Here is a 15,622-nt window from a genome sequence, read left to right as displayed (position 1 = left end):
TTAAAACTTTTGACGTGTTCAATAAAAACTCAAACAATTCCATCACGTATAGAAAAACACCAAAAAGAGGTATGACACCATATTGTGCTTGTAAGAAATATTTAGTCGCATGGTATTTTCTAAAAACTACTGTGGTAACCAACTTATTTATTATGTTTTCTACTTCGATTAAAAAAAAGACTTTGAAATGTTTAGAAATTTTTATTTTTTATTTTAAGTTCTTCCATTACCCGTAAACCGATTAATGCTGCTACGAGCTTAACCGACCAAGAAACATAACAAGCAATGTTCAAGCTAATGTTTCGAATTATCACACATTTCCACCGCGAACCGTGGTTGAAATTAACAACCTTGTACGAAATTCCCAGTGCTCCGGATAAGCAGATCTTCCCCCGCAGGGCTAGGAATCGTCCGCTGAATGCTAATCCAAGCCCTCAGTTCGCAGGGTCGTCTGGCAAACGTCATTAGAGCCATTCGACGGTTCCGTGTCATTGGGTTGCGAATTTGCCAGAACCGGAGCGGAGGGCAGCGCTGCTGGGTTCCATAAATCGTGCCACTAAATTTCCCTACCTAATCCACGCGTAATAGTCATGCCGTGCCGTCCCGGGCGGGAGGGAAAACCGGAAAACCGAAACCGAAAACGCGCCGTAACAGCATCGGGTGCGTACATTTGAAACCGAATATTGATGATTTTCCCAAATTCCGCCCGTGGGCGCTGAGCTCGTGGGAGCGATGAGGTTGGGAGGAGCGAACGTCGTCAGAAATGTTTCACCACCACGGAGCAGGACGTTTGGGACCGGTGGGCGTTGGGAATCCAACTGGGAATGGATGCACCGCGGATGGAACCACCCCGGGCGAGCTTGGGATGTTTTCGTACCGATATGTTGCTTTGCCAATCAGCAGAACCGGTCCGGTCATCCACTGATCCATCCGGCGATGATTATTACATTGCTCGGACGAACCTTTCTTGTGATGCTTGTTTTCTTATCAACAATTTTCCCTCCGTCTGCGGGTGTACAAACCAATGTTTGTCGTCCGGGAGATTGCCGATGGAGGGAAACATTTGTGTGCACTAACTATTACACCTACATGATGGTGTTGGATTACATTCGCAATATTACTATCCATCATGTCATGTTAGAATGATGAGCGAACAGAGCGATAATACTTCTTTCAGCATTGTTACGAAGATGGATACATTTTTGCTTAATAAATGCGTGAATATTTTGTGAAAAAATAATCTTGTTATGAAGTTTGTGTGCTTGGCGAGTATCGAAAAGTAAAATGTTCGGTTGATACTATTTTAAATTTCATTATAACCGTTACAACCAAATTTCCTTATATATCTCACACTTGTTAACGAGTTATGCAAAGTTGTTTTTAAGTAAAAGTATACAATTAAATCTCCCACCGGTTGTATACAACATTAGAAAACTACCTTTTTTTATGTATCGTTTGAAAAATCATTCTTTCCGTCAAATATCTTATTGTTAGTCTCATCGTCTAGCTAAAATGTGTTACCTACAAAGGAGCACTCGATTTCCCAGGAGTTTGACATGTTTTGAGGATTGGTTTCGTTTGCGCAGTTTGTTGGCCCTGAATGACACATTTATTTCACCTGGAGGCGTGATCGGACAAACACCGGGAGATTTTCTTTCCTGGAAAGATAACTTCCGAAACGATAGTCGGCCGACGGAAGGAAATTCGACCTGCGGTGAATGGCGGCCGGACGTTAACAATACAGCTTCCCGTACGGCCAGGCGCCAGTGACCGTCCGGGAAGAAGATCTGTTGACTCACTCCGGCAGCGCTAGTGGTCGGAGGGGGCGACCCAAACCCGGCCAGCTTGAGCTGATCTGAAATAAAAACTGAAAGAACACACTGGAAAGATGTTCTCCTCTGTTGCGTGTCTTCCTGATGGTAAGGGATTTGGCTTCCCCTTGCAGGTTTCCCTTGGCCTGGTTTTATTCGAGTCTTTTTTTTCGTTCGTCCCGGATCTTCTTAGCCCCTAACCATTTGTTCTGTAACGCGCTTATCTTCCGACAGGTCCGGTCCAGTTCACATACCCTCCGCCGGCCATCACCGCAGAGGTCTTTCATGTTTGGTGAGGCTCGTTCCTCGAGGGAAATTATGGTACCATTAGTTACGGGCGGTTTAGCCGAAACGATCGATTACTCGAAGCCGTATCCCGGAGCGGATCTCGGGCGAACAACAATCACTGTATTGTGGGGCACAGCGCGCGCAAAACCTGGGGCAGATTACCAAACATTAGGGGGTGTCCTGTCGTTTTCCGTTACTTTTTTTACCGTCTGCCCACGGTATGGGCTTTCGGTTTTTTCTTTTGGTTTCCTTTCCCGAATGCCCCGTGACAAATGTGAATAGACCGATTACTGCCGCACGCTCGGCGGCGGACATTGCCGAGAGGGCGTAAAGCGAGCTTAAGTTTTTAAGGACGTCTTTCCCACGATGTTCACGGAGGTTGGGGGAATGCAGGTGTAGTTTTATCTCTTGTTAACCGGGGACGGGGCGTACGTGAACAAGAGTTATGAAAGCACAGTGAGAGGCCTCCTACAGGACGTCCCGGAGCTAGCAGTATCATCGGGACCGGGAACCGTAGTACGTTCATAACCGCAATTTCGTTGCCCATTTTCCGGTCCAGTAGCTCGCTTTCCCGGCGAAACAAAACGGTTTTTCGAAATCAGATAAACTGCGACCTGAGGCCGGCGTAAGGAACACGACACTGGAAGTTGGGCGACCCGGATAGGCTCACGAAATACTTACGCCGCTCCATTAGGCGGAACGACTGTTTTGCGCACTTATTTGAATGCTCCAGGTTTTCCCATAAGAGCGGATTTTACCAGCCCCAACTGTAGACGACCAGAGAGAGATCGTTAAGAAGTGCACAAAGTCCTCGAACAAATGAATTGTACCCGGGCCAGGCTTAACCATGGAATGCATACGATCTAGCGAAGGATAAAGTTTTACAGGAGTTCTTTACGTGCCCTGTTCGTACAATCTAGTCTGTCAAATAAAATGTCATTTTTATGTTCAACGCACGGTTCATGTGACAGAAAAAATTCTAAAGGGCGATGAAGGTTAATAAAAAAGTTTGGAATTATGGGAGCTGTTCATTTTATTTAAAGATTATTTTTGTCGATTATGGATGCACACTCCTATTTCCATACAAAGTACTGTAAGTAAAATGGTTCGAGATGTTAGTAGTGTTGTGTTAATTACTACAAATCATAATGCAATTTCAATGTACATTTTCAAATAATGGACCAATTTTATTTACTAAAACTTTTGAGCTCGGCATCAAACATCCCCATAAGAAAAATGAAAACTTTACGATCACTTACACTTTTATGCACAATTTGTTCATGCAATTAAAACGAATCAATTGCAACAAACAGGCATGAGAAATATGTTGCGGTGTCAAATGGAGGGAGTATAAAAAAACATATCAGTAGATAATGTGAACTTGTTTAAATAGAACTAAATTATCTTTAACCGGTATCTTTTTCCATCGCAGGCTAAAAATTTAAAAGCCAGAAGATCACCAAATAGTAAATTACCAATGATAAGCTTGGCCAAAGGTTGTAACTATGCGGACGAACAATAACAACAAAAACCAGCATGTGGCAGTTTTAAATCCTTAGATTAATAAGTATAATCTGATAATCTTTCAATCCACAACAGTTGTTTGTCACAATGTTCAATAGTTAAAGTTGGGATATAAAAATCGTATTAAGACAAAATCTCAGCCCGGTCGACGTCTGGACGGTTGCCATTTGCTAAAGTCTACTCTTTTTATCTCTCGATTACGTGAGTTTTCCACGTGACTTCGAAATTTTTTGCAGTCTTCCGTAAGATGCGACTAAAAAAAAATCAATATAATATCTCAATCTTGTCTACCACGCGTGGAAAGCTTTTTGTCCGTGGCATTAATGTCCTATCAATTCACTCGGTGATCGGGCCACCGGAGAAGATGAGTTTTCGGGACGGAGCAAAAATGGGGCGGTGGCATTAAAACGTCCGCTCATCAAAAAAAGCCCAAACCAGCGGCTGCAGTTTTCTGACGCAATGAAGCAATGTGCGCCTCCCGTGCTCCCCCCGGTAGGACGTGACGGGAAAGCATGAGCGAAAAATGTCTGCAGTTAAATCCGGCACCCCTAGGAGTTCCGCACATTTCCCGCCTCCTCCTTCAAGGGGTTCCACGATTGGGTCATCGAGAGTCATCGAGGTCATCGGAAAGTCTATAATTACTTTGCCACCGTTGACAGATAACCTCCCTGCGTTCACTCGAGGCTCCCGGCGCCAACGACAGCGACCACTAACACTAAAGCATCCTTGCGGATGCTGAAACCCCGAAAATTTACATTGGACCGAGAACAAAAAAAACAAACACCGTTCTCAGTCTGAAGTGGTCGAAGCGGCGTTCGTTTTTCCTTCCCCTTGTTTTCGCTTTGTTTTATTCCCATTACCGAGCATCTGCCGATCTACTCGGTTGCGTGTACTTTTTTTTATTTTTCATTTTGTGGAAGCACCCCCTTGGGCATACGGTCCTCAAAATGGGTCATCGGTCGGGTGCTGAAAGCATCCACTTTTTTCCTCCCCATTTTGCCCGACCATTAAATTTAGTTTTAAGAGCCCCATTTAGCCATTCATGTGCCTTGATTTATGTAACGTGCTCATTGCTTTTTCATTTCCCATCGATCTCCAGCCGGTCCTTGCCCGTCCATGCTATCGCTCCTAATCACTAATGCCTTCGTTCTGGTTCTCTCTTCTCTCTCTCTCTCTCTCTCTCTCTTCCCCACAGGTGAACACAGGTTCATGGACGTTGCCAAATTTTGCTTGTGATTTCTACATAGCTATGGATGTGATATGCTCAACGTCGTCGATATTTAATTTAGTTGCAATTTCAATAGACAGGTAAGTGTGAACTCCAGGATTGGGGGGTGGGTGTTTGCTAAAGGGGCATGGGTTACATCGCTGCCCTCCGGCTCAAATTTCAACCGCACCGAAATCACACTGTGAAACTCTTCCATCTCAACTACATTCCCCACCCAACAGCTCTGTAACCTATAACTTTTCCCACACCCCCCGTGGGTGACGGGTGTTTAAATTTTCCCATTCGATCGCTGCAACGGCCTTCATAACGGCCCGAAGAAGCTGGTTCCGTACATACCCAGTAGGAGTCGACCACCTTCACCGAAACAGTTCCGTATTCCTGCAAATCAGCTCGCCATCCCTGGAGCTCTCTTCGTTGCCGGCCCCGGCATGAAACTAATGGTGGGCGTAATTTATCGTGCTGGGTGGTGCTAACTTTCCTTCAATATTGTGAAATATGAGCTGAACTTGCACATTTGGCAATATGGTTTCGGGGGCCGGCCCAGTGCTTCCACCGGAGGTTGAAATTTATGTAGAAAGGTCGGTCGAGGTAAGAGTTATTGGGTCTGTACTTGACGCCGGCTTTAAAGTGGATGTGAAGTCAAATTAAAGAGACTCACAGAAACATTACCAAAAAAAGGCATACGAAGTTGCCAAAAGAGTCGAGAAACAAATACTTTCTACATTTTTTATGGAAAGTAAATTCAACATAAACTAAATCAAAAAGTGACAGGAAGTGTCCGTTGTACATCACACCGTAGACATACATTCCAGTTTGAATGATATTCATCCAATGAAATGCAATGAATACACCAATTAAATTTCGATTGAGAATTAGCTCCAAGCGTGATATCCAATCCGGTAATGAACCACTAATTACCATCTGTACTTGCAAACATTTTAATTGAAAACATCGACCTAGCTAGCCTTAATTATCTAGTATTATGGGCTCAATATCTCGCCCGGTGCCATGAACCTTTACCGCATTAGATTGCCATAAACTTTGGCAGCAAATCCCGAAAATGCAATGCTTCCGACTGTTCCACAGCCGGGAAGTTGGTCCCGAAGGGAAACCCCGTGCCAAGCTCCACACTTCCACTTCTAATGTCGAAGAGTGGCTTGGAAAAAATGTGTTTACAAATATATAAAGCGGTCAGTGAAGCGGATTGCCCACCTAAAAGCATATAATAGGGGTGGAAAATGGGAAACGGATTATCGTGTCGGTCAGCTTTCTCTCTGCCCACATCGGCCGCTCCGTACCCACACTTCCAAACCACCGATCAATTTCGTGCTCCCATTAACGATCAATTATGCCCGCTCGGTTTTCTCGCCCAACCATTGGGGGGTCGTAATTTACGCTTAGATTATCACTCGTGTTTGCATTGCACAACGATTTGTTTCAATTGTGATCAAATGAATTTTACAACCAGCGAAACCTCGGTACGCAAAAAGCTCCACATTCGTCTTTCGACGTTCCACCGGAATAGCAATTTTCCATTTTCGTAAAACGAGCGACGGTACTGTTTGCGAACGGATCCGATGGTGCCAACTGGCGAGATAGAGCCCGATGCACGTTGGTCATTGGGAGCTACCGAAAATCATGACCCTCCGACGGGAATTGCCTGTGAACAGTTTGTTCTAGTTTAATTGAGCAACACAAAAAGGCGCTCGGTTTGGGTTGGGAAATCGAACGGTAAGTGACTTCACCTTTTGCCCCTTTTTCAAACCTCGGAAGTGCAATTGCAAACTGACTGCTCTGGCGTGTCTTGATCGGTAATTGACTCCATTATCCCACAGCTCGGGTTGGCCTCAATTGCCTTCCTGTGAACCTCCGAATCGAATCCAACCGGTGTGGCGGGAATATTCGATTACCAGTTCGTTAGAACTTTTATGCCTTTGATCCTTTACTACACCACAGTCGGTGAATGTGGTGAATTTTATTTTATTCTTTTACAAACAGCTTTTTTTCCAACGCCAGCCCCGCATCCTGGAATGCTCGTGTTAAACGAACCCGATGCAGCACTGCACACTGTTGACTGGCTGATGGCGCCTAGCGTCACGTGCTGGCGTGCAAAAACACTTCTGCGGCCCGTGTTTTACACGAAAGCGGAAACTGGTGGGTGGTAAGCGTCAAACGGTTACGATCCTTAGCCGTCACTCCAACCACCAAGCCGGAGCGACGTATGCAACGGATGAGCTGAAAATGAAATTCCACCTGACGTGCTCACCTGCGAGGGTATTGTGTTTATTTTGATTCATTTTTTATATGTTTTATAAGCGCAACATGAGAATCCTTTTCGGTTGCATTCGTATTCACCCATCATGGCGTGACACGTCGTAGAAAGAGCCGCGTTGAAAACGATTCTAATTCAATTGTTCGCTGGATGAAACCGTCCCAACATTGAATGTTTGCTCTCGGAGTAGTGACACAGTTTTTGTTTGTGCGGGTGTTCACGGAGATTGCGCCCTGGTTTGCAATGTTTTACTTTAGCAGTAGAAAAATATCGGTACACATGCATTTTTATACACTATTTGCATTGTAAACTTATTTTCTTACATAAAACAAAAACATTGTTTAATGAAGATGCTAACAGATATTTGAAAGCCGCTTCTATTGCATTAAACATGGATTATTATTTAATTTAATTTTTACTTATTTGAATGGAACTGTTGATTATTACAATTTGTTTAGAAAACCCCTACGTTGATATTTATTTTTTTTCCTCGTACCTGACAGACATAAAAGCACTGAGCTTTAGAGCAAAGCTTACAATCCTAACACATAAAAATGCGCATCCCAACTGTCATAATACAATTTAATTGATTGGATCTTTATTATATTGGATTCTAAACTTCTTAAATGCTTATACAAACTTTATTGGATGGAAATATTACTTGTACACCACAAAATAAGTTCGTGAAACACACACATTCACAGTATGTTTTTTTCTGTTTTATGGATTGGATGCTGTGAGCATCCTATTTGTAGGGATGGTACCGTTATATTATTTCAATATTAAACTTAATGGGAATATTTTGGTAACCCTCGTTGAGCCGGGTGGCTTTTAAACATTATGATCGCGTAACGCACGGTTCCCACTGCTATCGCTTTCTCCCAACCCATACAGCCTACCGTATAACGACATCGTTGGGTACCATCGGCGCGTCGATGCTCGCTTTGGATGTGCCGATGGTAAGTGGTTGCGGAGAAAAATTTAATTTAAAATTTGTATTAAAATGTTAAACAAGAGCCGATCGTCGCTCAGTGTTGCCATCTTTTGCGTTATGAACTCGGGAACGGGCGTTGGATACGGTGCACGGAACGGTTGTGAAACCATGTTCGGATCTGTTTAAGTACCAGGTAAAACCACGGCTCTTGTCCAACCAGCTGGTAGCGAGAGTGTCTCTCTAAGGGATGCCCACGGTGTTGGCGAGCTCTGCAGTGTGCAGCCTATGATTCTACAGCACTGCAGTAGAATGCATAATGGAATGCGCTTTATGAGATTGGGATGATACGCCCATGGTTTTATAACATTTTTTTCGCGCATATTGGTTTCATGTAGATGTGATTCCTTCATATCTGATGGGTAAAATCAGAAGAATTTGAAAACAAAAATCAATTAGAAATAATATTTAAACGGGTTAAATTTAAAATAAAATATCTAAAGCTAACGTCGAGTGATGAAAAATGAAATTACTGTTTTAATCATACTATTATTATAAGCTAATGGATATTTACAACATCTTTTACTATGTCGGTATTATAAAACATAAAATATATAAATAAATTAGTTATTTAAACCACCAAACTTAGCATGAGATATTAAAAAATGGTCACATATGATTGTTTAAGAAATTGCTAGGTGTGAAGAGGTTTGTTTTAAAAATATATGGCAATATACCATCCTAAAACAAAATAGAATACACGAAAGAGAACATCTTTTTCAATCACGGTTAGTTTCTCTCAAAACAGTAGTATTTGCGGTTTTAAACAAACGCGTGAGCATGTATTCATCCTTGGGCAATTCGCAGTAGATCCGAAATTGTCGAGTATTTTTCAACCACATTCCTTCTCAAAATAAGTAATACTAGCTTGACGCCCCGGCGTTGCTCGGTGACGAAGGGATTGAGAAAAGAATTATGGTTTTAACTAATACTTGAAAGATATGTTTGAATTTAATGGTTACAATAACGACATATTTAAAATGTTTGATATTTCATCAATTTCCCCGTAATGTATAAACCTATAGGGTAATTATGTTGGATACACCTTGACATTTGTTTACATGTTTGTTTTGTTTGGGTTAGTAAAACTGAGTTTAAATTGTAAAATTTAGATGATTTTATAAAAAAATAGCGATTAAACAAACCTTCATCAACATTTGCAGTACTTTATGTGTGAAAAGTTTCAGAAGCGACGGTTCAGTATTGGTCGAGTTTTTAGTGTACACAAAACTCCATACATAAAAAAAACCTAAAATATGTAGTAGATGACCTCAGAAGAGGCCCAGAGGTATGCGGGAGGTTATTCATACAGGTTAGATTAAGCGTAGTGATGGCAGGTAGCTGCATAAAAAATTGAATCCAGTCAGCATTTTACTCTCCATTACGATGGAACAGTTCCCTCGGCGCTATTCGTAAACGGTATGGCCATTGAATCGAACGTCATATCTATGGGCTTTGGTGTTCCACTAAATCAACGATGCTGGAATGGAAATGAATTGAACGAAGCAATAAATAAACGATTCAAACTGCTACAAATACAAATGTTTTCATCGCACTACGATCTATCCTTTGGTTGTATAAAAAACATGCGCCTTAAAAGCATGTGTACACAAATTAACAAAAACAAGTTGCAAATAGTTGTAGATACGGCTCATACACTAGTTTTATTAGGTCCAAACAATTGGAAATACCAAGCGATATGTGTGAATTGTTTTGGTTCGGTTCACGCTTTCTAAAAACAATGTTCGTAATCGCTGGAATGTAAAAAGGAGGTTTTTGTTAAAATGGAGTTTAATTAAACGCATCTATCACAGCAAAACAACATTTTCAAAATTTATGACTAGCCACCAGACAAACGGTATTTGGTAACATTTTCCACAAATACCTCCACTTGCTACGTTTGCAAAAACATGCTATAACATTCGGTTAGGAGATAACTATTTCACGCTTTTTACTCTACCGAATTTTTGGCCAGGCAACAAAATCAGATGAAATTAACATTCGAAATAATAAGTTTATGCAGCGCACACTGCATTCGCGATGATAAAAAAAGCAATCTTTAATTCGGTTTGCTTGCAAGCTAACAATTTCACTATCACGTTTTCAGCACGTTCCACTCTTTACCTGCACAATAAACCAGTTATGCAAATAGTTGCGATGCATTGCAAACCGCCAACAATGTGTGGGATAAAAAGGAAACAACATATAAACCCGCGCTGTGCGCGTAGCACATGGCAAAGGTTATTGAAATAAAGAGACGGGAGACAAAAACTATGCCTTGATTATTCGCACAACAGGAAAAACTATTTGAACCTCGTTCGCACGTGGAAAAAATGCATTTATTTGTTTTCCTCCTCCGCTGGTACGTTTATGACGGTGGTCCGTGATCTCCGGGGAGTAGCAACGACCGGCGAACACCCGCTACTGTAAACAAAAGCACACGAGACTGCCACATAAAAATGGCTTCCACGGAGGGGTGGAATAAAACCAACTCTCCGATAAGTTTTCCCCCTCGTGATGGAACGGTCGGATGGGGAGATAAATCGGGCTAATTGAAATAATTCCCCAGCCTGGCCGGAGCGCTCCATAAAGTGCCGTCAAAAACGACCCCACAGGACACAAGCGGGTAAAATGTCACGAGTTGTCACGGACTTGCCGCTACAATGCTGCCAAGCCGCCGAGCCGTAAATCCCCCTCCCCTCCCCTCCCACCCCGTTGCGAGACTCTAACCCTCGATGGTTCGCCCGGCTCACGATTGGCTTCGTGATTTGCGCATCGGTGACGGCGGCAATGTGCAAACGTTGCATCGCCCGGTGGGTGCATTCACTCGTAAAAGTTACAGATTATGTTGATTTCGAAACAAAATCGTGCTTCGCGAGCGAACGAAGGATAAGCGGGCGATGCCATGCTGTTCGCTGCCGAAACATTGTGTTGCATTATATTGCGTTCCCTGGGAGCGCCTGGGAATGGTTTGGGTCATCTCGGACGTACATTTTTTCCACTCATCTGTATTTATTTGTTCCCAAAGGACAACCGGACGCAGAAACATAAAAACTGGTCGAAAAAGTAATACTTTGAGCCGGCCGTCAAACCCAAAACCCAAAACACGCGGACCGGACCCTCTCCCGGCAGAACGCAACAACGTTCGGCGAATGAACAGATGGAGATAAACTTTTAAAATATGCTTACCAAAAACACAGCATCCTTTCGTCTCGAGTGTTTTGCAGTTTTGTCAATTTTTTTTTTTTGTTAGTTCCCGAGCTGCACAAGCACCTGCTTCTCAAGCGTTGCATTCGAGTTTGGCAGCAATTTTATGTTGCTTTCGTGATGCGCTGCAATCAGTTAGATGCACCGATGCAAAGCGGAGCACTCGGAAACTCCCGGCGATTCACTAAAATCCCCAACATTTATTTCGCTCGAAAACGATGTACGAAATTGTGCGATAAAATTTACGACGGCACTGTATGCGGCTACCAACAGTTTGGGACGGGTTGGTTTGCGCCAAAGTTAAGTACTGGCGGAGTAACATCGCTAAATAATCCACGAACAAATTGGAGCGGACAGGACAGCGATTCAGGATACTTTGTGTATTACACTGTTGAATACACTGAGGATTTTTTTAGATCTGCCACATCAGCTTTAAACGTACACGAACTGGAAGAGTCTCTGAAACATGCTTTAAGTTTTTGCTGTTGATCAGAGGAGTTTCTTGCATTGAAAATTCAGACCTATAGTGGCCACTTTGTTTTGGTTGAACTCAGAGTCAAGTTGAAATATTTCCATACGTGGTTTTCAGTTAAGATCTTTATGTATCTTTGGATTCTACTATAATAATGTGTTCAAAAGTTACAAATCATTCAGTTTAGAATAAATTTATTTAGCACAAACTTAGATAGACTAGTTCAAATTTGTAACAAACATTTTGAAATTTTCCAGTACCTTGTAACTTACAAGGTACAGTACCAAATTTTCCAGTACCTTGTAACTTACTATGAATGTATAGAAAAATTAGAAAAGTTTTTTAGAATAAGTTTTGTTGCTCGCTTGTGAATTTTACTTTGCTCCATGTATCTTGCTTTAGAATGATCTGTTTGGCTACAGGTTTTCACATAACTTCTTCGTCTCAAACCATTAATAAATAAATCACAGAGTATTTCAACAACTAAATAGAAATGTTTTGTTACATGAAGGACAGTTATACATCATTTGTTACTTATTTGTTATCATATTTTCAGGATATACTATGTTCGAAATCATCTGTAAAATAAATAAATTTAATCCTTGAATACTAATCTGGCAAAGAAAGGGAACACCACGGAGATTAGAGATTTATAAACTATATTTACTTTTTCCTTGTTTGTGCATTTTCTTGTGTAAATTTGATTGCAATTTTTATTAAATAACACTGTAAAAACTATCATGTTAAAACAAAGTATAAACCTTCAACCAACTCTTATTAGTCCAGTTGAGCTGAGTCCTTCTCAAAACCGCAATTCTCAAACTTATCCATCACACAGTTGTCGTCCAGTTTGGCCAATGTAGGCTTGACATTAGAGAATGAAAAGAACCTCACTTGCATACCCGGTAGACGCATAAATCAATCGGTCAACTTGATTAAAAACCGACCGCCAATCGATGAACCTTTCTCGGCCTGAACGATTGTCTCTTCGGTCACAGAGCGACCCATTGCTTCAGGAAGTGAGTGATTGATTACTTCACATCGTTCGAAAAAGAAATACAAAAACACCCTTAGTATACCGGAAGACTATCCAAAAATAGTTCATTGTAGGGCTACGGAGTTCAAAAGTAGCAACTTTAGATCTAACAAAGATATACGTACGTTCGATCCTTCTTTTCTTTGAGATGATGTTTCCGTTAGGAACATAATTCAGTACAACACGATACTGGTGGCCTCTGTGGTTCAAAATGTTGAATAATTTACGAACACTCGTCTTGGGACGACTCCATTTAAAACAATGTCTCAGGTCGAACGAAATGTCAGAAGAACGACCCCAAAATAGCCCAGCTTTCCGTACTGTAGAAAATTATTGGAAATTGTCCCATCATAACCATAGAATTTCTGACGAAGCTTTCGTATTCTTGCAGCACAACTTAGACCGGCTGACGGCACTATGGTTTCTGAACGAACAATCATTTTCCGTTCTTACCGACAGCCGGTAGAATGATAGATGACCGAGTGTGATGTCTCTTCCCAAATTGCCATATCTGTCGGATATGGTCAATTCGTTTCTTTCGTTCGTCATTCATTTGTACGCTCTGGTAATCGGCAGTGGAATATTGGGCACCAATCATCATTTTGGCTTGTTTATTTTTTCTTAGTCACCATCGGGCCATTGTCCTAACTTGGTACCTGAGTTCGGAGTGTATTGTATTATGTGAAAATGTATAAGCAGCTCCAATTCATACAACATCCAAGAGAGCTTACAATTTAGAACAATGGAGTTGGAACACCTCCGAGTCAACGAAAGTAGCATACTTTATCCAGCGTCCCAATGGTATATTTGACTTTTGTTTATTTGTCGTATATTGTTCAAATTAATGGGTACGGGTACAAGTGTCCTCTGTAAATTTTCCGTTGAAAATTTAACAAAACGGTGATCTAAAGAATCAACGTGAGCAACTCAAGTGTGGGAATGTGATCGATTTATTTCTATAGTTATCTTGAATCAAAGCAAAGAACATGATCATGGAAGCAGTGGCGGATCAAGCTCTTTGGAGGCCCTGAGCGGAATTGTAGTAGAGGCCCTTCAAATTATAACTCATTGTAAAAATACAGACTATCGAGCCATTGTGGGCGGGCGGGTGGGCGGGGGGTGGGGGGTTAGCTTGACATAACCACTTCATCGATAACAAATTAAGAATTACATTTTATTTCATTTTTTAAGAAAATGTATAAATTGATTTGGTTCATGTTGCAGTTTCATGTTCTTTCTATCATCATCACATATTGCATATAGTATTTTAAAAGGTTTTAAAACTGGCTCGTACAAAGTACGAATAGATGAACTGTATTGAACTTTCAACAGTAAATGTCATCCTCATAATCTGCAGGCTTTTTTCATTACGTGGTAAATGAAAACATCGGAAAAGATTAGTTGTTGGAAAGTTGAAACAATTATTTTAGTTTCTTGTTTGCTTTCAGACATGGTAGTTGTTTCTGGCTCCAGGATCTCCGGTGCTCTAAAGACGGCTGAAGAGTTTGCATTTTTGTTGTCAACCAAGTTCAAACTGTTTTAAATCATCATAAATTTATCCAAAGCATTTTCTTGAGAATGAAAAAAACTTCTTCTTTCTTAATTTTCAACGGTTTACTGATCCACTTTCAAACCGCTTAATTTTAGTCGCTTGTTTTGCGTGATTTTGAAGTCGTTATTAAACTTTTATGTCGCTAACATTTATCAAACTGAACATAGTAACATGGTAATTTCTAGCAAGAATTGCAAGAACTCTTCGCTTCTATCGGTTGTTTGCAAACACGAGCTTGGTTAACTCTCATTTATGTAGTATGTTTAATAGGGTTCCCTGACTGGCGAGGCTCCCCTGACCGGCGAGGTCCCCCTGACCCCCTGACCGGCGAGGCCCCTGGCGGCCGCCAACTCCGCCAATAGGTTAATCCGCCACTGCATGGAAGAGAAAGGGTTGAATTCATAATGAATTGATTAAGTAAAACACTCGAGAGTGCTCAAATATTACTATTGGAATATTAATTTTCTTAAATAATATTGTGCTTTTTAAAAAAATATCATTATGGGACTGCTTTCTCCCGAACCAATTAAGCTATAACAGTCAAAAGTCTTCCGTACATTAAAGTAATTCATATTGCTGCAAACGTAGTTAACAATCAATGCCAAAAACTAGCAATAACATAAAATTAATTAACATTCCTCTGTTATGCTTCTCTCTCGACAGATATATTGCGGTGACGCAGCCAATCAAGTACGCGAAGCATAAAAACAGCCGGCGGGTGTGTCTGACGATCCTGCTCGTGTGGGCGATATCGGCCGCAATCGGATCACCGATCGTCCTTGGACTGAACAACACGCAGGACCGTTTGCCCGCCCTCTGCGTGTTCTACAATACCGATTTTATAGTGTACTCGTCCCTAACTAGCTTTTATATCCCGTGTATCATAATGGTCTTTTTATACTGGAATATTTTTAAGGTAAGTACACGCTAGAATCAGCAGGGCAGTAGTTCAATACATTAAAAAAAATGCATAAAAAGAAACTTTTAAAGATGTTTTCTTGGTATACTACGTGTGCGAGAGAAAGCAAACTTGAATCCTCATCAAACAAATAACTCAATAGTGTCTTTCAATGTCCACACATTTTTCCACACAATTAGTAATGTTTTGGTTCAAATTGAATATGTCATGAATATGAATTAAATTAGAAAGAGGGTAAATCAACGTCCTCGTACAAAGAATAACACAAGCCACAAACCATGCACATTTTTCCCAGGCAAACCAATTCTCGAATGGTTTGGTG

General features: G+C 41.3%; 1 protein-coding gene across 1 annotated transcript in view; it reads left to right on the top strand.

Moving 5' to 3' along the window:
* Nucleotides 1-15,622, top strand: part of LOC131284836 (dopamine D2-like receptor) — a 98,452-nt gene that overhangs the window by 72,208 nt on the left and 10,622 nt on the right. Inside the window, exons 3-4 of the mRNA XM_058313696.1 lie at nt 4,819-4,931; nt 15,045-15,297. Coding sequence (XP_058169679.1) covers nt 4,819-4,931; nt 15,045-15,297 — 366 coding nt within the window. The remainder of the gene's footprint in view (nt 1-4,818; nt 4,932-15,044; nt 15,298-15,622) is intronic.

The sequence above is a fragment of the Anopheles ziemanni genome, chromosome 3 (genome assembly GCF_943734765.1).
Source record: "Anopheles ziemanni chromosome 3, idAnoZiCoDA_A2_x.2, whole genome shotgun sequence".
Classification (NCBI taxonomy): Eukaryota; Metazoa; Arthropoda; class Insecta; order Diptera; family Culicidae; genus Anopheles; species Anopheles ziemanni.
This window is presented reverse-complemented; position numbering and strand designations above follow the sequence as displayed.